Source organism: Podarcis liolepis, assembly GCF_965112155.1.
Source record: "Podarcis liolepis genome assembly, chromosome: 3".
Lineage (NCBI taxonomy): Eukaryota > Metazoa > Chordata > Lepidosauria > Squamata > Lacertidae > Podarcis > Podarcis liolepis.
The window spans coordinates 31,804,618-31,830,069 of NC_139557.1; the positions used below are offsets into that span (position 1 = coordinate 31,804,618).

Consider the following 25,452-nt stretch of genomic DNA (forward strand, 5'->3'; position numbering starts at 1 on the left):
GTGATGAACTACAAGAAGAGTTAGGAGCCAGAAAATGAGCTATATAATAGTACAGTAGACGCTAAAATATCTAATGCACACCCCTAAATAGAATAGAAAATGACAGTGCTGCCAACTTAAATACTATGACTAATCACCAATTTTATAAATGGCTTGACGTAGTCCTAATTTTAAAATATCAATTCAAGCAGGGACCCATAAGGCAGTCATTGGGAGGTAGGAGAAGAACAGGGATATTATTACAAAGTCCTCTTGCTTCAGGTAAGGAGACACTAAGGCAAAGGAAAAAGGTAATGGGCTGAAAAGCAGGAACTCAAGGAAGCAAATGGAGATAGAATATGACTGCTGGGAACTGTGGGCCAGGAATCCAATGGGATTTAGAGTTGGAGAGAGAGAGAAAAGGAGTCAGAGAAGTCCAACAATATCTCCACTATGCTTTTCTCACTCAGTTGTCACTTTATTTTAAGGAAAGTAAATAATTCAAGAAATGAAGGAACACAGAGAGAGCTTGTGTATGAGAACATGGCTACAGTTCATTTGAAAGGTTGTGGAAGCGGCATCATTGTATACTTTAAGCATTCTGGGCACGAGGATGAAGGCATCTGCATTGTCAGCCAGAAACATATCTATGCTTGCAGAATTAAAATAGAGTTTACTACTATATATAAAGTTAATGTACTCATCATTAGCTAAAAATATAAGAGCTGGTACCTTGCAGCATACCTTGATGCTTAAGAGGTCACAGCATATATAGCTGCATTACTTCCAGCTAAGTACATATTCAATCCTGCATGTTTGACCTAACTGGAAATCCTTTCACTGGATACTTAAATAGGATTTCTAGAAATATTAATCTTTCTTTGAATTGACTCATGATCTGAAAATACAACCCACGCTGCTTTGTGTGCACATATCCATCTCTATCACAGTTGCTCATGGTTGAAGACTTTGATTCTGATGAAGCATAAAGGAGCAGAATATATTTAACGCATACACCTTCCATATCTCCAGCTATCAAAATATATAAGGCAATTATAATATCTGAAGGGGTTCCACCAAATTTGCCAATAATAAGCAATGTACTTGTTATATATTCTTATGGAGTTATTTTGAAGAACAAATATTGCTACAGTGGTACCTCGCAAGACGAATGCCTCGCAAGACAAAAAACTCGCTAGACGAAAGGTTTTTCCGTTTTCGATTTGCCTCGCAAGACGAATTTCCCTATGGGCTTGTTTCGCAAGACGAAAACGTCTCGCGACTTTGTTTCCTTTGTCTAAAAACAAATACATGTTTTGTTTATAAAGTTAATTTATTTTCCCTTCAATTTTTGAACTGCTCTTTACAGTATGTGTGACTTTAAAGAGCAGTTAATAAACTGTTGTTGTACCAAATTTGGCTTTGTTTGGACTTTTTTTGACCATAGGAACGCATTAATTGATTTTCAATGCATTCCTATGGGATTTCGTGATTCGCAAGACGAAAAATTCGCTAGACGACAAAACTTGCGGAATGAATTAATTTCGTCTTGCGGGGCACCACTGTATATTCTACCAACCCTAGAGTCTTTCAAGACTGGCCCGTACGGGCAGGGGTACATTTACCTTTTTTTACCATATAAATGCTCCAATCAATTCTAAAGAACAAGTAATGCAGAGGTCCCCAAACTGGCGTCCCTGGGTGCCATAGTACCCATGAAGGCTTCCAGTGGTGCCCCTGGGCAGGTGCCCCAGACTCTGAGTTTTCATGGATACCAGAAGACTGAAGTATCCTCAAGAGCAGGTGACGGGGTTGTGCAGGGGAGTGAAGGGAGATGAGAGAAAGGAGATTCCCCATGAGGCAAGTAATTTTCTGTTGTGGAAGTCTGAATAGCAACACACAACAGCACACAAATATGATGCTATCCTTCCACAAGATTGCTGTCCTATCTGGGTAGACAGCTGCTTGCCCCATCACTCTTTCAAAGTATGCAAGTCATGCATTCTGACCTCCTGGGGATTTGGTGGCAGAGAAAACACCACTGGTAAGGTAAACATTAAAAAACCACCTAATGAAGAAAATCCAGGTCTGGACACAAGGCAACCTTATACAAAGAATAGGACATTATACCACAAAGCACAAAACTCACAATAATGCCTGCCAGACCTTATGCTAGAGAGGCCATTATGAATAATAATGAATAGGTTGTCATGAGCTTGCACATTAAAGCAGACAGTGTCATAAAAAAGTTGCACAAACAGCCCTGAGGCTTTATGGAAGTGTATATAGAGAACTAAATGAGACAACACTTGACACACCCCTTGATACATGCACATATGCTCCATGTCTCTCTTTCTCTCCTTTTTAATTGTTTTGATTACAGATTTTCTCCTTGTCTCTTCTTAAAGGAGTTTATAAACACCAACTTTCTGGTTAGAGTTCTACAACACGGGTCTTCAGTTGGTAGATTAAGTTCAGGACCCATTACTGGACTGCTGTCTGACATAAGGCTGGTTGCAACAGCAACAGTAACATCATACAAACACGTAGTAAAAGATTAAGAAGTAGATCCTCAAAATGCATGCTTGAGCTAAAGGTGGGTTCTGGATTGTAAAAAGCTAAAGTTCTATAATATTCCTAGAGAAGGAAGACAAATGCAGAATGGATACCCAGGACTGGACAAGGACCCCAAAAAGGAGTCCTATGCTGAACATATTGCTGCTTATGGCAAAGCAATGGAGTTTACTTTTTAGCACTTTTCCTTATGAGCAAATAAGAAAAGAAGAGTGTGTATGCATGTGGTTACATGCTAATTTGAAGTTATTATTACAGCATCTTGGGAATCTACAAATTAGATCCTGCGGTGTGTGAGAAGACGTTTGCTCTTGCAATGGGTCTATTGTCATCATAGCTAGATCAATTGGTAGAGCATGAGACTCTTAATCTCAGGGAAGTGGATTCAAGCCCAACGTTGAGCAAAAGATTTCTTGATGAAGCCACTGGACTATGTGGGATGAAAAACAGAGAGCTGCAGTAAGAGGTGAAATCACAGAACCAAAGAAAAGCTATGCTGGATCTGACCAGCAAAGGTCTATTTAGTTCAGAATCCTCTTTTCTCCAGTGGCAAATCAGATGCCCTTTGCGAAACTCACTCTCCTGCTGTTATTCCCCAGCAACTGGAATTTAGGGAAATGCTGCCTCTGATAATAGAGGTAACATATAGCAATCACGATTACTAGCCATTGATAGCATGGGGAAGGGTCACTTTGTAAAAAAAAAAAATATTCAAAAGCAAGCCTACTGGTATATACTTGCTCAGGAATGAACCATTAGCATGCCAAGTAAAAACGTCTGATGCAAGAATCTCACATACAGTGAGATATTAACATTAAAAAAATTCACACATGTAACCCTGCATGTGAATCTCTGGTGTTTTACAATGCTATCAAGAATAGCATGTGCCCTACTGAACATCTGCATCAGCTCTCAGAACCTAGTCTTCAAAAAAAAGTCTAGGGGAGGTCAACTGACATATTTGCAAATAATCACTGAAAACTTTTCTGAACTGAAGGTCTTTTCCCTGGGAGGAGATAGCATGGTGATTATTGCTTTCATTAGTAAATGTTTTCTTTATTTTAGACATAGTAAGTGATATCACTGTTTTATTTATTTGTTAATGTATATCCCTCCTTTCTGTATATACTTAAAACTTGAGGCAGCGTATAAAACTAATACACAGTGCAAAAATTAAATACAAATTCCTAAAACATTCAGCAACGAACAGCGGAAATAAAAGCACATAATCGTCAACATCATGGAAGAGGGTGGAGCTCTAGCCTTGAGTGTGCTGAAGGCGGTAGTGATAGGAATATTAGGATTGCTCAATGTTTTATTTATTCAAAACATTTTACCACCCTTCATCCTGTTTAGTATTTCAGGGCAGTGTACAATCAATTCTTTCACAGTGCAAATACAGACAGAATAGATAAAAATCTTTAACACAACTAAAATTACAAGCTAAAATGAAAAAGACCACTTTTGGCTAGTGCCAATAAAGACTGCAATTTTGAAGTGAGGTGATCCACTTTAGGGAGGGCATTCCATAACCAAATTTCCATTGCCAGGAACCCTTTTTTTTGCCCTTTCTTATTCAGTAATACACCTCTGAAAAAAGAGACAACTGGATCATAAAGCCCCAGATTTATTTTCTTGGCTTTTAACTTGATGGATTTTAAACTTGTTGCAAAGGAAGGGGTGCTCTGGGCACATAGGTATGACAAGAGGAGATCCCTCAGGTATTTGGTTCCCAAGCCATTTAGAGCTTCAAAGTTAAATACCAGCAGCTTAACTTCCTTCTGGAAGTTATTTTAAAATTGGCAAGATATACATAAATCCAGCTATACCAGTTAAGATTCTGGTTGCTTCCAAATCACCTTCAGGAGCAGTACCACATAAAACGCACCAGAGCTTTAATCACTGTAGTCGAACTGTCCCTGTCCAGAAATGACCACAACTAGTAAATCAGCTGGTGCTTTGTGCCAACAAGGGCAGGTGGGCCTCTAGAAACAAAGCTGGATCTAAGACTATTCTACATGCCCACCTGCTTTTTCAGGGGAATGGCAGCAGTCAGGCTTGATATCATACTGCTTACCCCTGTGCAAAAATATGACCCCTGGAATGAATATTTTAAGAAGCGGCTTAAGATATTATTTTTAAAGTCTAGACAACACCTCCATCTATGGAGAGAACTTGAACTCAAGATCCATGTCTTAAGAGGCTTTAAAATTTACAAAAATATGGTGTGGAAGCACAGAGAGGGGGACTATGAGGGTTTATCTGTTAAACCAGCTTTGCAATTCATCTCACAAGAAAGGCTCTTTGCTCCGAATCTCTCTAGGACCAAAACAAATTAGGATCCACTCTGGAGTCTTTATAGCACATTCTTAAGATAAAATGTAGCATCTATCAGCAATGTGACAGCAGATGAACATTTTCAGAATCTTCAGAATAAATATTTTTCTGAATAAAGCTTTTAATATCCACTTTCAGAAATGGAATCATATATGGAGCACCTTTAAAGAACTAAACTACCAACTGTTTTCAAAGTCAAGGCAACGATGAATTCCCCCACCTCCCCCCCCCAAAAAAAGTACTTTAGTGGGAATCAAGTATGAAGTTCTCTGCTTTTCAGTAATAGATGTAATGGAAAATATTTTTTGAATTAGACACTGAACAAAGTGAACTCATGCTCCAAATTCCAAAAAGGAAGTTTGTCATACCAACACTTTTGACACAAGTTAATAGTTTTGTTTTTTTTAAGAAGCAAACTAATCCTTTTCCATCTTGTTGTTTTTACAGTTACATTTGTGGTTGTGAAAATAAACTCTCTAAGCTTTCATGCTAAGTCTTCAAAAGCCAACATTCAAATCCTTCTCTGAATTCTGCCTCAATGACTCCAATGGCTCTTTCTATCAAGGATATATGTTTATAACAGCATTTAAGCTTCCTTACAGCATATATACACAATAAACCCATACCTTTTTCTTGTTCTAGAGCTGCCTTCTCCAGCCTGGTGCCCTCCCCGATAATCACAACTCTCCTCCCCTAACCCCTTCAAATCTAGGAGTTACCCAAACCCCCTAGAGGAGAATTTGGAGACAGGGCATGGCGGCGGGGATTCTGCTATGCTCCTGGAAGTTGTTCCATATGCATGGTTATTTAGTTGAATACGATATTTAACTTTTTAAAAAGCAACTCCTAAGAGATTTTATCTACACTGATATTAGTCTACCAACCTGAGATAAAATTCCTTGCAACAAATACAAATGAAAGGGGGGGGGGTTCTCTACAAAATATTCTACAGTGCTGAGCTGTGTAATTAGTTTGCACAAAAGTCCTTCACGGCATAGTATTGCATTTCCTGACTAGGCTCAAACTGAAAAGGGTTACATAAACATTGTATTGCTTTTCAACTGGCTTGCTGTCTGTGTCATCCACTCAGCAAAAATTTACATGCAACCCAGGAACCTCTTTAGCTACCTATTAACAGAACACGCAAAGCACTGTTGAAATCTCACAACACAAGAATTTGATCCCTGTCTTGCCGCCTGTGTATGTCAATAAAATGCTAGTCATTTCACTATGGGAATGCTGACAATATCAGTACTATCTCCTATTTCCAAGCCAAAGAATACTAACTGATGTTTTGTCGCCATTGCTAACTTAACAAAGCTGTAAGTTTGCTATTAAAATGAGCAGGCCCATTTTATCCAGCTTCTAAATTAAATAGTCAGGGAGGTCCAGCCATCAAGATGTGTGTCAAAAGCATTAAGTACCTCCATGAAAAGTGCTATGGGAAGTATATTCAGGCACCGGATGTCAGAAGCAAGGACTGAACACAGGACCACAATTCCCCAGAACTGTTATACATTAAGACATTATCAATATTATCATGAAAGCAGATGTTAATACATCTACTATAGAAAAATGACTCAATTTACCTATAGTTTGTGTTCCATATAAACATCCCCCTTAATCACTGGCCAAAACTTCTGCCAAATACAGAAGTAAAGGGGGCAATGTCAAACTCATATACACTGTGAAGGAGACACACTGCAGGTGCCAAAGCAAGAGTGAGCAATAGCCAGAAGATTCCTTGCTTTTATGTAGCCCAGCCTACTGTGGAGACAGAACTAGAGGAAATGGAGTAGCTTAAAAAAGGAACTAAAATGTATCTCTGTATTTCCACAATGTTCATTCACAAAATAGTCTCTCTAAACACAGTAAAGTTGTAAACTATTTTCTTTTTAAACTCTGAACCTTGCAACATATTCACACTCCGTATTAAGTATGGCAAAACCTGGTGCTTTATGGGGGTGTCCATTACTATTCAATAACTGGTCCCAACTACCTAGGATAAATAGCCCTCTGAACCAGTCCTGCTTTCTGTTTATTTGAGCAAACATTTCTAACTCATAGTGCAAACTAACAAGCTAATTAGACTTTGAGCCCATATTTCCCCCAAAATGCACACAGAATAATGCAACTGCATAGAAGAACTCAACAGCATGATCATGGCAGCCAACCTGCCCACATACCTCCAGTTCACACAATGCTTCTCTAGGGTAACTGCATGCAGGGCTGGGGGAGGGAGTCAAAAGAATGTCTGAGAATTGGCCTTTAGACAAGAACAAATGTATACCCCTAACTTGGAAACTCAGTTTATAGTACAAACTGCAACACACATTTGATACAGTTTTTAAATGAACTGCATATTTTAAATCGCTAAAACTGTCACATATTTTCAGTACACATCTCAAGTAATAATCCAGTATCACTAGAAGTGGTATTATTGTCTCATATAAATGTAGCATAATTTGCTGAGTTGCTTAAAAAGAATTCATACAGCATCACCATCACATATCAATAGTTGAGTTTACATAAATTCAAGGGTTATTTTTTTTCCATGGGGAAACAGACTGCAAGAAGTTTATTTTTGTATTTTCCTGCCATAAGAATCAGGAACAAGCACAAGGGGGAGAGAAAGGGCGGGGAGTCACATCCTGATGCAAAATGAACAAATAAGGCTTTCTGGTCCTCTCAGACTTCCTCAGATCACAACTGGAAACAGTCCCATAGTTTGCACATAATCTTAAAGCCAATATCCTTTCCCACACAACACAGCCAGAGTTAACTGGAATAAACAGATGCTTAATTTATACATTTTTTATTGGGGAGGAATCAATTCTCTGTATTTAACTTAAAAGAAACATCTAATTTACCTAATGCTAAGGACTGCATCACACAATACATTTTGCAGTACTGTACATGTAAAACAGTCATTCCACATTGCTTGCACAGACAACTATTACATGTGAATCTCCTAATCAGAGTTAACAGCAGTGATTTCTGCAATCATAGCAGCACTTTTTCAAACTATCACAACACTCATTGAAATTCTTGCCAGTTATATTCATGATTGATTTACACCTTACATTGACAACAAAATGTATTCTTAAGGCAGTAGAGACCACTTGTGGGGTGAGAAAGAGAGTATGAGAACTGATTTAACCAATACTGCTTGAAGTTGACAGTAAACTTTAAGACAAATATACAACAAACAATTTGACTAGGTAATTCAGTCAAGAACTGCAAAACTAAGGTGGACCAAGAGTTTCTGAATATGTGAGTTCTCAATTTGTATTCTGAGACAAGAGCTATTTGCTAAGTTGTGCAGCAACATCTTCCATTAAAATAAGGATAAATCCCTTCAAAAGTGGAACAGCTGTTAATCATAGACTCCTCTCAACAACCTATGGCTTCTTTAGAAAAATTAACTTTTTGCAGTGCTTTTTTAAAAACATAAATAAAAGCATCCAAACACAATAAAACTGTAGCCACAATTAAACTGGCTAATGAAAAGTGAAAAATTGACAGGACACTTCAAAATTAAGGCCCTGCACATTAACACTTCCTACAGAAGGTGGCATTTGTGACATTTAACTATATATTAATTTTAATGTGTGAGCTGTCAAAGTGCCAGTGTTCAAGAAAGTGAGTAACCATGTTCCTTGTGACTCCCTACAAGTATGGTGTGTTTTCAAGTGTACGGAACACTGGTGAGGGTATAGCTCAAACTTTATGTTTCATAATCACCCATGGTTCCCAGGAGAAAAGAAGCAGCGTGAGCTATTTAAATAACCACATCAAGATGATACAAGAACAAACTGTCAGCACCTCTCTGCTTTCACAGGAGAATATGTTATTTTCATTCACCCATTGCACAAACAGTAGGAGAGAAAGAGTCAATAAATTACAAATCTTGTTGATGTGTGAGCAAACTATACTATAACATTGCCTTAGTTAACGAAGTCAGTGTACTGGAAGAAGCAAAGATCACCAGTTTCGAAGCAATGATTCTTCAACATCAACTCTGTTGGACTGTCATGTTGTTCAGATGCCTGATTGTATTCTATTCCCAACTTAAGAATGGAAAGTGAAATGTTGATGGACAACAAAGGAAGATTAAAGGCTCTCTCAATGCATATCTTTAAAAATGTAGTATAAAAACCAATAACTGGGAAACACTGGCCTGTGAGTGCTCCAACTGGAGAACAGCCTTTACCAAAGGCATCCTGGACTTTGAAGAAGCACAAACTCGGCAAAAAGTAGAAACAAGCTAAGAGGAAGGCACATTTGGCAAACCCTCACCATGATCAACTCTCACCCAGAAACCTATGTCCCCACTGTGGAAGGATGTGTGAATTCAGAATTGGCCTCCAGTCACTTACAGACTCACCGTTAAGACCATATTCAAGGAAGACAATCTTACCGGCTACAAGTGATCGCCAAAGTCAGATAACAATTGACTGCAACAGTGCGCCATTAAGTTAACTCTGTTTTAGAATCGGTGCCCAATAACACTTTCCCTTAAATCAAAACACGACCAAATAGTCTCTTACCTAGTACTTACAAAAAAGCACAACATTAAGAAAGCAATACTGAGCAAATTGGGTTTGGCAGAAGAGAACAGCAAGTGGCAGGGGTAGCTCAAGACCCTAACAGGTTGGCAGAGAGGAACACATTGAAGAGGGCAAAGTTGCTGTCTGAAAAGCTGTTTAAAAATGTGATTTTGCATCAAGGATTTATTTTGTGTGCATCTGCTGAAGGATGTAAGCTGTATTTTTGCACAGAGACAGAGAAATGTGAAGTGTAAATCAACCAGATAAACACAAAGGAACCACCTGCAAGCAGTCAATTATGCATTTTATATGTATGTTATCTGCTTGATTGCTTCACAACTTTTTTGTGGGGGTTTTATTGGTTTGCACAGCGCAAGGATATTTATGGAAGCATTTGTTTGCATACTGCTTTTAATCACTAGAGAAGATGGTTCCTTAATAACACACTAACTACAAGGAGACAGGTGAATTAATAGAGGTTATTATCATACTGTATTCCTAGCTCAAGGCAAGATCATCTTCCTTTGGCAGCATAGAATGCAACTGAATCTCAACTTATCACAAGTTATATCTTCATCAGAATCTAGTGGAAAAGTTGTACTCCACACTACAGATAAGGAATCTTTCAACTCTTTCCCACAAAAAATAAACTTCCCTACATGTTGAAAACTAAGTATCAGAGAGAAATAACCAGCTACTGTAGTTTCTTCCAAATTTGCTACTTGTTTTCAGGGTGGTGGTGTGGCTGTTTTGTATGCAACTAAGTTTTACTCAAAACAGATCCAGTAAAATTAATAGATCTATGTTACATCATGTCTATTCATTTAAATGGGTGTACTCTATGACTAACATTGGATCAACCCATAGGTGCTGTTGAATGAATGACAGCTCCACAATTTTTAAATTACAAGGCCAAAGACACTTTGAGACCAATTAAAGCATTTGTCCGGATATGTGAGGGTTTAAATCTGAAGGCAGCCCTGTTTAGGGAAGCATTTAATGTTTAACAGACTATTGTATTTTTAATATTTTGTTGGAAGCCGCCCAGAGTGGCTGGGGAAATCCAGCCAGATGGGCGGGGTATAAATTGTTGTTGTTGTTAAATGTGTAGTGGAAATCTCACCTCAACTTCCCCAGGTGTGTAGGTTTCCTTTCAGAACTTTGTGTTTAGCATGAAGATCTGAAGGTTTCTATGGCATTCAGTTAACATGCTTAGAAAACATCCCATAATCAGGAGCCCAGATAAGACAAACATGTTAAGGTCTGAAGAGGAGCCTGTGCAACCAAGGATCCTTGGGCCTTGGGGTGGGAGAGCACTTTTTAAGCCTTCTCACCTCTTGATAAAAATCTGAATACAGCTTTGTACAAAACAAAATCTGGATGACAGAAATGCCTTTCATTCTGGCCCTATTTGGGCAATCTGCTCAGCTGCAAACCTACACACAACTAGGAAGAATGAGGGCAAGCCCACTTAAGGCCCTTGACTTATGGAGGTTAAAGGTATGATTTTGAAGCCTCCTTTACTCACGGAGGCTCCCTGTTTCAGACTCTTGCTCTACATGCATTGGAAAGAGACAGAGATGGCCTGCGGGAAGCAGAGCTTAACACACCCATCCATGCTTCCATGTAAATTTACACATGAGCAGAACACCCAAATAGCATGTAGACTACATGTAAATATAACAGCCAAGTAGGACTTCTGTTATAGTGACACACCTGACGCTAGATGTGTCGCTTCTCGGCAACAATACATTGAAAAGCCAGAATTCTCTAACTCAGTCTTTCTATATATAGTCACCAGCTCTCACCTCAGGGAGCAACCGTCTCCAAGCAAATATCCAAACGAGAAATGGTATTTGCCCAAGTTTCAGGAAGAGAACCATGTGTATTGCTTCCACCATGTTATGCTGTATTTACAACAGACACAAACTCTTAAAGTTGAATATGTGGCATTTCTCCATACAGCAGATTGCAACATGTGCAATCACCACATTGCAACTCCGTACAGTGGTACCTCGCAAGACGAATGCCTCGCAAGACAAAAAACTCGCTAGACAAAAGGGTTTTTTGTTTTTTGAGCTGCTTCGCAAGACGATTTTCCCTATGGGCTTGCTTCGCAAGACGGAAACATCTTGCAAGTTTGTTTCCTTTTTCTTAACACCGTTAATACAGTTGCGACTGGACTTCGAGGAGCAACTCATAGAACGCGGTGTGGTAGCCTTTTTTGAGGTTTTTAAAGACTTTGGTGATTTTTGAAGCTTTTCCAAAACTTTCCCGACACCGTGCTTCGCAAGACAAAAAAAAATTGCAAGACGACAAAACTCGCGGAACGAATTAATTTCGTCTTGCGAGGCACCACTGTATTTTGCACTGGAAGGCTGTACACAGAGCACTCTCTCCTGCGGCATTAAACAGCTAATAATCCTGTCGCGGAAAGTGGAAGCTACACTGGGGGACCTATGCCAACAACAGCCTCATCCACGACTGCTGCCTGTCCTGACTGAAGTTTGGATACTATGGAATTCTGAGCAGCACTGTGATTATCAGGACGGCTTTGTAGCACAGACAGTATTTGGGTGGCCTGGGGAAGTCTTAGGTGGAACACCTGAGGATGGGAGAAGAGTAAGACATAGGGCCAATTAATTTACTACCACTCTTTGCCTCAGCTTCAGAGGAAAGCCACCTGGATGCACTTCACCTGTGATGTTCTCTTCTCAACCAGCAGCATATCAGATTTCCATTTTTTCTATAGCCAGGATATGTAGTAGAAGGGGAAGAGTGAGCAGTCATCCTTCAACCTGTCTCCCATACAGCAGTATGAGAGATTCAGCCCCCAGAGTCCCTATTAGCAATAAACTTGGTGTTGCACTGAGTGTTGCTGTCTTTCTTGCCTGGCATTAAAGGATCGTGGCTAGTCAATGGAGAGTGAGAAGAAGAGAAAAAATGCTTGTGCATTCTAGCTTTAAAAGCTCATAGTGAGGAGAAAATGAAGGTTTATCAGAGCAATGGATAGATATGGATCGCTTGCCTATGGATTATTAGACAAGCTTGTACACCAGTGGTTTTCAACCAGTGTGCCATGTCATCCTGGGGTGCCTTGAATGGGCAGGGGTGCTGTGGGCAACACTGGCCTCTGTCCCTCTTTCCTTCTCTCCCTCCTCTGATGCCCTCTCATATTTCTGCCTCCCGAAGGCTTGTGTGGCTGTTTGTTGCAGCAGTCCTAGCTACAAGCTACCCAGGCGAATGGTGCCTCTGGGGCTGACGAGGGAGGAGGCAGCTCTCACTGGGGTGGGAGGAGGCAGCTCAAGAGACCAGGGCAGTGGTGACCAGGGGAGAGGAGAGGAGGCTGAGGACACACTCCACTAGGGAGGGTGTTCAAAAAGGGGTGCGGGGCTCCCAGCTCTGCAGGCAAGGGGTGACATGGCTTGGCTTCTGAGGCTTAGAGCATGTTTCCCCACAGGGGAGTCCCAGAAATAATGTAGTTGGTCAAGGGAGCCGCGGACTCAAAAAGGTTGAAAACCTCTGTTGTACACTATTGTCGCATTTGTTCTTAGCTAATCCTTAATCAAATCAATTCTATTCAGAGTGGCTTGTTATGAAAATGTCTAATTGCCTTACTCTCCGTCAGCTCAAGAGATTGTGAGGGGACTATAGGCCCTTTACTCTCAAATCCATATGGATGAACCTTCAACAAAAGGTAAATGCACTTATTAGCTCCAATCCGCATACGAAAAAACTTTGTGTTACTAAACCTCACCTAATTTCTGTGGCACACGCTATGCAGATTTCCCACTCTATTGGCAACACCCTCAATTTCTTTAATACATTCTTACTATTACCATCATTGGCATTAGCCCATGTTCTCCTTATATTTTATTTAACAAGTTACCGGTACCTCTGCTCCGGCCATGAGAGGGAAAGGAAGAATTCCCACCTCTCAATGCAGCTGCATTCCATTCTCATAAGCACCAAGGGGCTTTCTGAACCCCAAACTAAGGCCTTGCATACCACTGATATTAAATGTAAATATTTGTAGATTCCCAAGTAATATAAAAATATGTCAGGAAGTTACCAATCACGATTTCTGTGAGTTTTGTTTGAGTGCCAAGTTTTATGAGCTGGGTCCTTCAATCTTCTCAACAGGAAGTACATGGAAGGCATATAGAAATTCACAGAGTGGACTTAGGCTTGCGCTCTTATTTCATAGACACCATGCTCTTGGGCATGTTACTCTCTCACCCTTGGCCTGTCTGCACAATAGGAATAGGGATTCCTATTATCTTTCATAAAGAGATAACTTTTTTCTATTAAAAAAAATAATCAGATCCAGAATAGTATTTGTTGAGTATCAGTTTGGGAGTGCATTTCCCCATCTACCACAACAAATAATGCCTTTAGATCAAACCCTATCGTCAAGAGGAGGCATTGTGCAGCAGGTCAGACCTTGCATTAAATTCCCCTGGCACCAGGAACATTTTGTGACTGGCACAGGTCTAACTGTGGCCCCGTGAAGATCTCCGAATGCCAGGTTGGTGACTGACATTTCCACCTGGCTAGCCCCTCCAGCTTTTTAAAGCAGGAAAGCAGAAGAGCTTATTTATTGCATTTATATCCCACCTTTTCCTCCAGGGAGTACATGATTAATCCCCCTCCTCAATTAACCCCTACAACAACCCTGTAAGGTAGGTTAAGAAGATGTGACTGACTCAAGGTCTCCCAGTGAGCTTCGTGACTGAGTGGGGATTTGAACCCTGATTTCCCAGGTCTTAGTCAGACACTTTAACCACTACACTACACTGGCTTCCTAGAGTACTTCTGCTATGGGGTAGCTATATTAAATTAATATTAGAGAAGGATCTGAAATATTTTCCTTGAAGCTTGAATTTGTTTTCTTCTGGATTGTTTTCTTAGATGTTTTAATGTGTTGTAAACCACTTTGAGTTTTTTCCTTTAAAATATAAGAGTATAGTAATGAAATCGATAACAATAATGGCGATAAACGTCACTGCAAAAAAGGTGCCTAGACTGCCCATGGCAACTAGAACAAGACTTCTTTCCCCTTATACTTAGCCAAAGTACAATAAAAAACTTAGAAAGGTATGAACTTTGTTAGGATCAAGAGGGCGGTATACCGTAACATCTTGTGTGGCACTGGCTATAAAAATTCCTATAAAAGGGGGTTACAACTCTTGTACAAGTCTTTGCTTTTCCTGAGTATTACAGTTTATATTTGAGAATTAATACACCTTGAAAATGCAACCTCTCCACACAAATAGCACAGTTGGGAGTTTATTCATTTGCTAAATACGTCAAAGTCTTGACCATAGATATCAACAAACAATGTCATACACAGGAAAAGGCTATACTGACAAATTACATATAATAAAAAGAAACACACAACCATCCTTTCTACTACTAGAGTTACTAGATGAAAACTGACACAGGTGCAGATGAAAAGCAGCTATACATGTACAAACAAACGGCAATTTATAAATGTACATGTATGAAGAAAGTTTACTTGAAATGACTTACTTTGATTATGTAAGGTCCTACTCATATAACAATCCAACAGTTAACAACTGTAAAAGATTGAATTGCTGAGGAGGGAAGGAAGAGTCATCCCAAAATTAAGTATTTATTTGAAATTTATGTTATCTACTCTCATAACTGCTTCTGCTTCTGTAGCCAGAAGGCTCACTAAATGAAGAGGAAAATAAGCACATGGAGACTGGATGCTGAGAAGTAGCATTCTTTGCTGAACACAAGCATAGCCTACTGAAACATTCTGCAATACTTTTCAAGTGTCATGAATACCATCAGTACACCCTGAAGTGGTCTGTAACAAGCATAGATCCCTACTGCCTCCGGCATAGACAGACACACACACAGTTTAGTCAGTTCTTGTACTTTGGCCAAGCAGGACTGAGTCATTTTTGCAAATGACTCCAGCTGCTTCTCCCTGCCCCCCCCCAAAAAAAAATGTCTGCAGAGAGAAACTCTTGGAACAGAAACAAAAATCCCATTCCTCATTATCCAAGAGGAGGGATAAAGTATGTGATATCCCAAAAGCTATTTTCTTATATAGGGAACTTGCTTATTGTACCGCTCACACCACATGTTTAGAAATGGAAAAATCTCAGACCTATATTTCTTCCTTAATGGGCTTTCCAATGGAAAGGAAAGGGTTTTGTTTTTTGCAAAAACATAAGGCTAAAGAGAAATGCTTATGCTTATGTTTATGTAGCTAATGAAGTTAATAGCTCCTACTAAACAACCTTCCCAAAATAGATATTCCCAAAGTACGTCCATAATTTTTTGAGTACTCTGCACAGTGCTTGGAAGCAGAATGTCAACACTGGTTTCCCATTAACAAAGTTTATTGGAAAGCCAAAGACAAAAGGATCAAAGATGACACTGACATGAAACATGGACTAACATCTCAACACAGGCAGATTTACACCAAACTATTTGCAAACCAGTGAATGAAACATCCAACATGAAAGTTTAGGATCAAAGTGAACCCCTGCATCCCTAACCAACACTGAGAAGCAAGCTCAGCTGCGACTTCACCCTCCAAATAAATACATTCAGGAATGATGTGAGAATCATTCCTAACCACACCAGACTGAGTAAACAAAAAGTTACTCTGCGACACATAAATGTTTCTCTCCCCACAACCCTTGCCTGCACCCTCAATGGCATGTTTCTTCTTTACTTCTATCCCACCCATCCCCCTTCCCAGCTTTCTAAGGTGGGGGGAAAAGAGCTTTCATCAGGCCAAACTGAACGCGACTGCCAGCACCCTTCCCCGCCTTCACTCCTCCCTGAAGAAGAAAAGAATGTTCATTAGAACTGCACCGTCCATCCAATCAAGTATCTCAACCAAAAATCCCTCACTGCCGCTAAATGTTGGGGTGTGTGGAGAGGGGCGGGAGAAAGAGGGCAGAGACAGCGATTATTAACCCTTGCTTTATCTAAACAGGACCCTTTCCCAGACCAGCCCGTAGCGAAAAAGCTGTGCCTCTTTACATCCTCTCTCCCCCACCCAACTCTTCCCTTCCAAAAGCAAAAGTGGGATCCAGGCTCCCACACACCCAAGGCGGCCAGCCTCTTTCTTCAGTCACTTAAAACGCGGGGGTCGAACTCAAGGCACCCCCACCAAATAAAATCCTCTCCTTTCCCCCTCAAACAACAACAACCCAACCCACAAGTTTCTCTCCCATCCCTGCCCTTCCCTCCAATATGAAGCTACCCCTCCAAAACCTCGCATCTCTTTCTCCCGCCGGCGAACTCACCAACAAACTTTCCACATTGACTGGAGACCTGGGGTCCCGGATCATGGACTCCAGCTTCCTCTGGCGCCCCGAGATCCCTCCTCCGGATTCGGGCGGCGGCGGCGGCGAAGCGGACATTTTCACCGCTTGCTGCTGGTGGTTCATTCTCCCGCTCCCCGAGGGTCCCTCGTTGCCGCCGCCTTCTTTCTCCTCTCCCTCCCCGGGCGCCTAGGGAAGCCCGGCGACGGCTGTCCGGCAGCGGGGCGAGAGGGCGGCGGCGGCGGCAGCAAGCGAGGAGCGCCTTCCGCCGCCAGCGCCGCCGGTAGGTATCTGCTTCGGGGCCTAAGAAGCGGCCCAAGGGGACCCGGCGGGGCCGCTCAGTCCCGGCCCGCTTCGGCCAGGCCTGCCTGCCTCAGGAGCAGCAGAGAGCGGGGCGCCCGCGGCCACCCTCACCCTCCTCCTCCACCAGCACCGCCGCCGCCTCCTCGTCGTCCCCCGATTGGGGCGGGCGCTGCCGCCGCTGCTCCACCCGCCCGCTTGGCGTCCCCCGCCGCCACCTCCGCTTCCCAGGCATGAACGGCCCGCAGAGGGGGGAAGGTGGGCGGCGGAGGGGAGGGGAGGGCCGGTTCCCGCGGGAAACTGCCGCCGCCTCCCTCGCCCCCCGACTAGGCGGGAAAACCAGTCACGGCCGGGCCCCCCACGACGCCTCGGCCATTTTGCACCAGGTCAATACCCGACGGGGAGAAGGCGAGAGGAGGGAGGGTAGGAGGGAAAGAGGGAAGCCAGCAGCGGAGGAGCCCGGCTTCCTCCCCCCTCCTCCTCCGTTGGAGGGAGGGAGGGCTAGGCCCGCCTCGCTGGGATCGGGCTCCTCTCTTTCTCTCCTCTTCTGTCACTCAAGGGGTCCCCCACACACTCCCTTTCCAAGTTCCTGCCCCTTCACTGGAGCCACCGCGCCACCATATCCCTCCTTTCCCCGCTCCCGCCTCAGGGAACTTATTCCTATCGCTGCTCCGGCTATGGCCTCCTCGTTACCCACAAGCCTCCGCTCCTCGCCCGAGCCCCGCTCGCAGGCAGGCAGGCGAGCGAACGAGGGAGGCGAGGAAATGGCCAGGAGGGGTTCCCCACCCACTCTCCTCCTCCCTCGCCCTTCGCATAGCTGGGCAGCCAGTCACCGGCTCTAACTATGGACTTTTTACCTCAGGCGGGGAAATGGGGTGGGGGTGGGGGGGGTCGGTTGGCGGCGAGGGAGGGAGGGGGCGGGAGAAATCTGAGGGGCTGCTGACGCGCATCTTGCCCCCGCCGCGCAAAGCGGGCTGGGGATGCGCGCCCGGCTGAGGCGCAAGCATGGGTGGGGGGGGGGAGGAAGCAGCAAACGTGCCCTCAGGCGATCCGAAATAGCAGGGTGACTCCCTTGCCTGCCTGCCTGACTCAATCAACTCAGCAAAACCACCTCCGCTCCCCAACTCACTGCCCGGTGTGGGAGCGAAAGGACATAGACACGCGCAACGGGACGGAACGCGCAACTGTACGCGCAAAACGCGATAGCGGGGGTAGCGCAAGAGCGGTGAGCCTCCGGGAGGCGGCCCCTCGCGCGACGGCGGCACGCAAGACCATATAAAGCTCCCGAGGGCGAGGAGGGAGGGGGCAGAAATTGAATCCGCCGGCCGCTCTCGCGCCCGCCAACGATTTGCCCCGCTTTGCCCAACGGCCAAGCGAAATTTCTCCAGCTGCCGGGTTAAAGCGAGGCGGCTCTCCTCAGGCGAGGCTGGTCTGGAGTGTCGTGAGAGGGTGGCAAGCGGCTATTCGGTTTCGTTCCTAGAAGGTGGTTCTGGTGGGGTTTTTCTGCATCAGCAGGTGCCAAAATAACTTGGGGTCAGACTAGGCACCTTGGTTTGAGGGGGGGAAGGAGGGTCACCAAGCCTCAGATTGCGGGGTGAGGCCTAGGACTACTGTCTTAAATCCAATAAATAATAATAATAAATACAATTTATAATTTCAATACTTCTGCTTAGAGGTTTTATGACAACCGGGAGGTACTTAAATTTATTAAATAAATACAGCGGTGGGCAGATAAGAAGTCGTAAATAAATCAAGCTACCTCCGGTGATCGCAAGCGTTAGATCTCAAAGACAGGTGCTGACGGGTTTGGATCTGCTGGGTTCAAAGCCCTGCATCTCAAGGGGCCTCATCACACAGTAAAAAAGGAAATAATGAATGTCCCCACCCAATTTCTACACTGGCCAGTACAAGCGATTAGAGCTTGGGATGCAGTGGTAAATCCACAATGCCGCCGCTCCACTGTGGCCCCTCATTAGGGTTGTCTTTTAGGACTCAGCTCTGGTATTGGAAGGAAAATTCCGCTCAGCTCTGGCACAGATTCAGACTTGCCCATGGGAAAGCTCAACAAATGGGGTCTTAAAAGAATTCCCAGTTGCATTAAGGTAGGTTCAATAATAATGATGATGATGATGATGTGTAGGAACTGTAGGACTAAATCGGCAAAGGGTACTAAGAGATAGCTTGCTAATTCCTAAATCTCCAATAAGTTGCATTGGTTTCCCATTGAGCACCCAGACCCACTAATTACTATTCCACTACCCATGTAGCACCAAAATGATATTGCTGTTTAAGCATAAGTTTCTTCCATTATTTCATTTATTAATATTTTTATTATAGCAGATTCCGTGGGCAAGCTTACCTCTAGTGAACACAACTTCTAAAGTTACTTTATATACATAGGCTGAAATGTTCCGATATAATCCTGAGCACACTTACTTTCAAGTAAGTCCCTGTGAAGTTAATAAACTCACTGTGAAGTATTTGTGTTTATTAGGTTATTCTTCTACTTTCTCCTGCAGCTATCACAGCATCTCCAGAATCCCAACTCTGCTCAAAGTCTCACATGCACCCTCTCAGCACATCTAGTTGCCTCAAGTGCCCGAAGAAGGGGTGGGGGGTGGGGGCAATGAAGAACAGGACAAGAACTGAGAATATCTTTGATATCTCTGGATCATCCCTATACCTGGTGTGCATGTATTTGCATTACTAAGTTAAAAGCTTACCCAGTTCTTCCAGAGCTTGTAATTCTGCAGAGCAGCAAGGCATCTCTGGATAGAACATGTAGCATTCTTCTTTATTTCCTGTGGAAACAAAACAAAAAAAGTCTTCAGAGATATGCTTTCATCTACTTACCTTTGCCCTGGAATTTCTTTATCAATCCCTGGATGAAGATCTGTCACACACAATGAAAAAGACAGCTATGAGTATATAGATAGAATCTCTGATATTTCTAATAACTGAGTCTTGGGACCAACTGGCTTGCTCCGTTGATGGGAAGCCTATCTTTTACCATATGCTGCTGAAAGCGGCTGGGGAGCACGGGCCGCCAACCAGCTGGGAGGTGAACGTGCAGCTCCCCCTGCCACCACCAAGACTGGAAAGGTTTCGGCATCCCCTTTATCATCTTCACTGTCATCAAAAACACTGTGTCACTACTCAGCTCAGGTACAACTGGAAACTGGTGCTGCAGCTTAGAAAAATGGAAAAATAGTTATTTTAGATCAAAATTCTTTTTTCCCACTTCCACAAAACCAATTTGCACAGTATATGCTTGGCAGTGGCTGGGGGAGCTGCACACTCGCCTCCCAGCTAGTTGGTGGCCTGCTCTTCAGCTGCTTTCAGCAGTATATGGTACTCCTGCAGCTCCTGCGGACTTTTCTACGAGGAGGGAGAAGGGACTGACTTGCTGCCTCAGTCCCTTCTTCCACCTGGGGAAAAGCCCGCAATAGCCACACGGAGCTTGTGTGCGGCTCTTGGGGGCTTTTCCTGCTTGCCTCCCCGTTTCGCTCCATAAGATGCACACACATTTCCCCTTACTTTTTAGGAGGGAAAATGTGTGTCTTATGGAGCGAAAAATATGGTAATTAATTCTAGTTAGTTTAGGTTTAGGGTTTTAGTTACCGGTATATCGAAATGATTGTAGAGAGCTGCACACAAGGCCAACCAGCTGGGAGATGGGCGCGTAGCTCCCTAGCCTCCAAACTGGTTGGCAGCCCGCACTCCCCAGCTGCTTTCAGCAGCATATGGTAAAAGGTTGCAATTATAAGCTGCACTTTAACTTTTCAGGGTCTGAAATTGGAAAACAGTGCAGCTTATATTCGGGGGTTCTTCCTTTTATTTATCACTTACCTCCAAGAGGGCTATCGGCATAGAAAAGATAAAAATAAAGAAGACGACAATCATTTTTATAACGTTGATACTGGTACCGTCAAGCACCAGTAGTCAACTGCCGGTTGTCATCTGCTGAGCAAGCTTCAAATCATAAGGGGATAGAGAGAAGAAAGGTGATTGGCTGAGTAGATGATGATGCCATAGGTGGGTTCCGTTGAGTCATTGTATATTCATATCTCAACATCTTCAGAGAGTCAGCAGAAATTGTAGTTTGAAAAAGAGTCAGGGTTGCCAACTGACCATATATTGGCCTCCTTTTGTGCCTTTCAAAAAGGACCAGCCTGTGGAGATGTACCAGTGAAATACTGGTACGTTATTTGCATGGATTTAAACATGATCATGTACTCATTACTGGAGATCAAACTACTGTTAAGAGTTATAACTACAAGGCCCCTAGTTCAAAATATGACAACCCTAGGAAAGTTATTTGTAACTACATACCACATTGTGAATTTTGGCCCTAATAAAGTTTTTAAGTTGCAATTTCTCTAATGTGGTGACTGCTTCCTATTTTTGGTTTTGGTTTCTATGCCTCAAACACATGCATGAAATACAGAAATGCAAAAAAGAAGCTTTTTCCAAGCATCAGGTGGATGAAGAAGCTGTATCTGTTGAATTTCTTGGGGTTGTTTTTTCTCCCCTTCTTTCCTGAAACATTCCAATACAGTGCCGCAAGGGGAGATTTTAAACCTCCTGTTATGTGTTCCTTCAATTTGTAATCCTCATCTCCAGAATACAATAAATGGAGGCTCAAACAATCTCATTCTCTCCACCTTTGCACAGCAGAATCCACTTCTGACTTTGAATTACGTATGTACAATGTTAGAGTTAATTTTTTTTGTTTCATTCCACCCTGTGTACTGAGTAGAAAACTTGCCAAAATGGTTTGAAGCATATGTACATCCGTGTGTACATACTCAGATCTCAAGTCGTTGTGTGGAGATTCTCACATAATGTGTGATGCAGTCAACTGCTACATGCAAGAATCTTCCATTTTAAGATGATTAAATATTAAAAGGTATTGACATGAAGGGCAGACATTAAATAGTTCATTTCTTTACATAGCTGTTGCTGGCCACAAAGAATATCCCCAGAGCCTTTTTATGTTCTCACAGCAGTGAATCATTTCTCCCCTATGTTTCAGGGTTCCTGGCCCATAATTTGAACCCCTGGGCATTAATCTTCTTTTCAAGCAATCATGCAATCTAGTTGTGCTTTGTAGCAATCACAGTAACTTCACAGTTTGTAATGTGACCCTGGAGAGGTCATTTCAGTACTGCTAACACACGGTTTGAGTTCATCCCTGGAGGTGCATTCCATTGTCTCTCAAGACAGACAGATGCCAACAGCATTCGTTGTCACTTAGTAGTAGAATCATAGAACTGCAGAGATGGAAGGGACCGAGAGGGTCATCTAAGTCCATCCCCTTGCAATGCAGGAATCTTTTGCCCAACACGAGGCTCTAACCCACAACCCTGAGTTTACCTCTCCTAGTATTGTATGAGTTTAGCTTGGCAGTTGATTTTATTGTTTACTTTTTAAAATTACTTATTTAAAGCATTTATACCCTGGTCTTCAGTTAGAAAAGTTCCCACAGCAACTCACAAACCAATTAAAAAGATATAGTCCCTATCTTCAGGTTTACAATCAAAAGGACATGCAAGAAAATAAGAATGGGGAAGGAAAAGGAAAACAATAAAACTTAGGCACAACATTCTAATTTATAAAGAATTTATAAGGACCACCTTGGATGGAAATGGGCTGATCACATTTTTTAAAAAACACATCCACAAATAGGCCTTAGCAGCCTCTGAGAAAAAAAAACATGGTGTCATAGCTCCTGGAACTGCTGTAATACAGCCAGTTGTTGTTGCACTTACAGGGCATGTCTGAGACCTAGGCAGAATCTGCCACTTTGTTGTGGCAGGTAGGCTAATGAGGCCCAAATTGATACCATCACATCCAAAGCAAATGGGGTTCATCCTCACAAGGCAGTTGGTAATAATTGTCTCCAGAAGAGGGGCCTATCCCAAATGTTGAAAGTAGCCGTGAGGGGAGATGGCAGTTTCTCACTGCCTGCTTCCTTAATACGTCTTTCTTGTTACACAGATAGTTGCGTAAGGAAGATTTTGTAAGCAATAGTTACTGTTTCTGGATGTAAATTGTAAGCAGTTACTGACTGGCATACTGCATTATTAGTTGAATGCCAGGGAATAGGATGAAATCATGTCTTATAATATATATAAACTTGAAAAGATCTGGATTGAAGCCCACTTTTGGAACGATGCAGTCTCAGTTTAACTGGCTTGGTGCAGGGATACAGAATGACTGCCCTGGGCCTTGGAAGTACACAAGGGCAGGATGCAAAAACAGTAGCTGACAAGTTTTGCATTAACTCGGATAGTTTGGGGAGCCTGGCAAATACACAGTAATGTGTTTGCTTTGTGAATGGAGTCTGGTCTAGCACAATTACAGATTAATTAATTTGCCACTTTTCTAATGAGTCAAACTGCAGAACTGAGAAGCAGATGGAAATTTAATTAGTAGGCCTCACAATGGTTCTGATCAAAAGATTCATGCAATTGTCCCTAATTTACATGTTCTTTGCAGGGAATCAGTTACCACCTGATTTGCTCAAGGTCACACAGGACAGCCAGTAGACTATAATTCTGTTCCAGATAAACATTTAAAAAACAAACCTTGGCAGTAAAGCTAGAAAAAGCAATCAAACTAGTACCCAAGCCAAATAATTTGCCTTGAAAGCTGCCAACATTAAGCTGCGTCCATCACACTTGCAGGGACAAAAATATCCCCAGGCCAGAGTGTTAAGAATGCTTTCCTGCTATCCCTGAAGGGTTCTTTTCCTAAGTTTTTGGGTGTATCTGCACACCAACTTCTTCATGCCTCTGGTGCTAAAGCATATCTAAAAGAAAAGTTGCCCCAAGCAGGTGCAGAACTTAAGAACCTTGCATCCATTTCTGCAAGCACTATACCACCAGGGCATTCTTAGCAGCAGAGCCCATTGCACCTAATTTCCTAAACCACTGAGTTACTGGCCTAATCTTTGCTATGCTGCAGCCCAGCTGCACCAGAAGACTTGAGTAGCAGCTTGGCAGACCCTATATAAATGTTACTTCAGGCTTGCTTGGTGTGTCAGTCTGAGCAACTTGATGCTAAGGCTCCTTGTGAATTGCTTCATTTTGTTGTTTTCTCTGGAACTCAACCTTCAGCCTAGCTCTTTACTGTGGCTCCTGGAACCCTGATCCCCTTGCTCAGTCCGAGCCACCAAAAGCCAAGAGGAGAACTCTGCGGGAGCATAAGAACATCAAACACATAGTTGTGTCTATTCCGTGATTCCTCAGAAATACATATAAGCTGCAGGCATGCTACTGACTTTCAGTGAAAAAGAACAGTACAGCAGAGCACTTGCAGTTGCAGATATATTTTGGGAAATATGTGGGCACACGCTGAAAGTTCAGAAGCAGTCAGTTGTCGGCATCCGTTTGACTCGAGAGACAATGGAGTGCGCCTCCAAGGGTGAAATCAAACCAGTATGTTAGCAGCACCAAAGTGACCTCCCCAGGCCTGGGTAGTGTGCATGGAGGTCCTGGGCTGCCCAGACAACAGCCATCCTCCCAGCCTTGTTGCTGTGGTCCAAAAGAAAGCATAGCAATATGCGCGGCAACAGTTTGGCTGCAGGAGTTGCTGGAAGGAGGCATAAAAGGCGCCATCCAACTGTCTTAGGCACTCCACTTGGGATTTGCTCCTGAGCCTTTTCTTCTTCTGCAGATATCCTGTAAGGCAGCAGAGGTTTAGCATCAGTTTCCCTTCTCTAGATGGGCTACCTTCCCAGGTTGATGAGCCCCAGCTGACCCTCACGTCCCTCTACAGCTCATGTACAAACCGCCTTATTGACTCTTGGACCCACTATTGGTCTCGTCCACTCATTGTGGCTACCCTCACCTGGTTGATCTGGCCAGTTGAAGATGTTCCCAGGGTGTGGCTGCTGCCGCATGCTGACAGATTCTAGGAGCCAAAGATGAGAGCCAAGTGCTGGGTAGGGACCAAAGGTGGACAGACTACCCCAAAGGAGAACAATGTTAAACTATATATACAGAAACTATACAGTGGTACCTCAGGTTACAAATGCTTTGGGTTACAAACTCCGCTAACCCGGAAGTAGTACCTTGGGTTACAAGGTTTGTTTTTCAAATGTTTATCTGGAATGTAATTATAGTCTACTGGCTGTCCTGTGTGACCTTGAGCAAATCAGGTGGTAACTTATTCCCTGCAAAGAACATGTAAATTAGGGACAATTGCATGGATCTTTTGATCAGAACCATTGTTTGCCCCAGGATGAGAACAGAAATCGTGTGCCGGCAACACGGCGGCAGTGGGAGGCCCCATGAGCGAAAGCGCACCTCAGGTTAAAAACGGTTTCGGGTTTTGAATGGACCTCCAGAATGAATTAAGTTCATAACCTGAACAATGAGTTATGGGGCTGCAGT

The 25,452-nt window shown here is 43.0% G+C and overlaps 1 protein-coding gene and 2 long non-coding RNA genes across 16 annotated transcripts in view; 2 read left to right on the forward strand and 1 right to left on the reverse strand.

Annotated features, from left to right (window-relative positions):
• Positions 1–17,741, reverse strand: part of ROCK2 (Rho associated coiled-coil containing protein kinase 2) — a 73,614-nt gene extending 55,873 nt beyond the window's left edge. For 10 of the 14 annotated variants that reach the window (XR_014524041.1, XR_014524042.1, XM_083495403.1 and 7 more), the window contains exons 1-2: positions 16,736–17,188; positions 13,054–13,125 (exon numbers count right to left, since the gene is read on the reverse strand). Coding sequence is in view for 12 of the 14 variants with exons in the window: in XM_083495403.1 (XP_083351529.1) it covers positions 13,054–13,125; positions 16,736–16,879 (216 nt within the window). In the remaining 2 variants the exon portion in view is untranslated. Of the gene's footprint in view, positions 1–13,053; positions 13,126–16,735 lie in introns of all 14 variants that reach the window. The other 4 variants (XM_083495406.1, XM_083495409.1, XM_083495408.1 and 1 more) reach the window with 2 other exon arrangements.
• LOC310703473 lies at positions 1,122–11,806 on the forward strand. The gene is made up of 2 exons (XR_014524167.1): positions 1,122–1,185; positions 11,502–11,806. It is a non-coding gene; the product is annotated as an uncharacterized lncRNA (long non-coding RNA).
• A 543-nt stretch (positions 17,742–18,284) lies between the features above and the next one.
• Positions 18,285–21,431, forward strand: LOC310703435. Its single transcript, XR_014524109.1, has 2 exons — positions 18,285–18,568; positions 19,573–21,431. It is a non-coding gene; the product is annotated as an uncharacterized lncRNA (long non-coding RNA).
• The last annotated feature ends 4,021 nt before the right edge of the window (positions 21,432–25,452 follow it).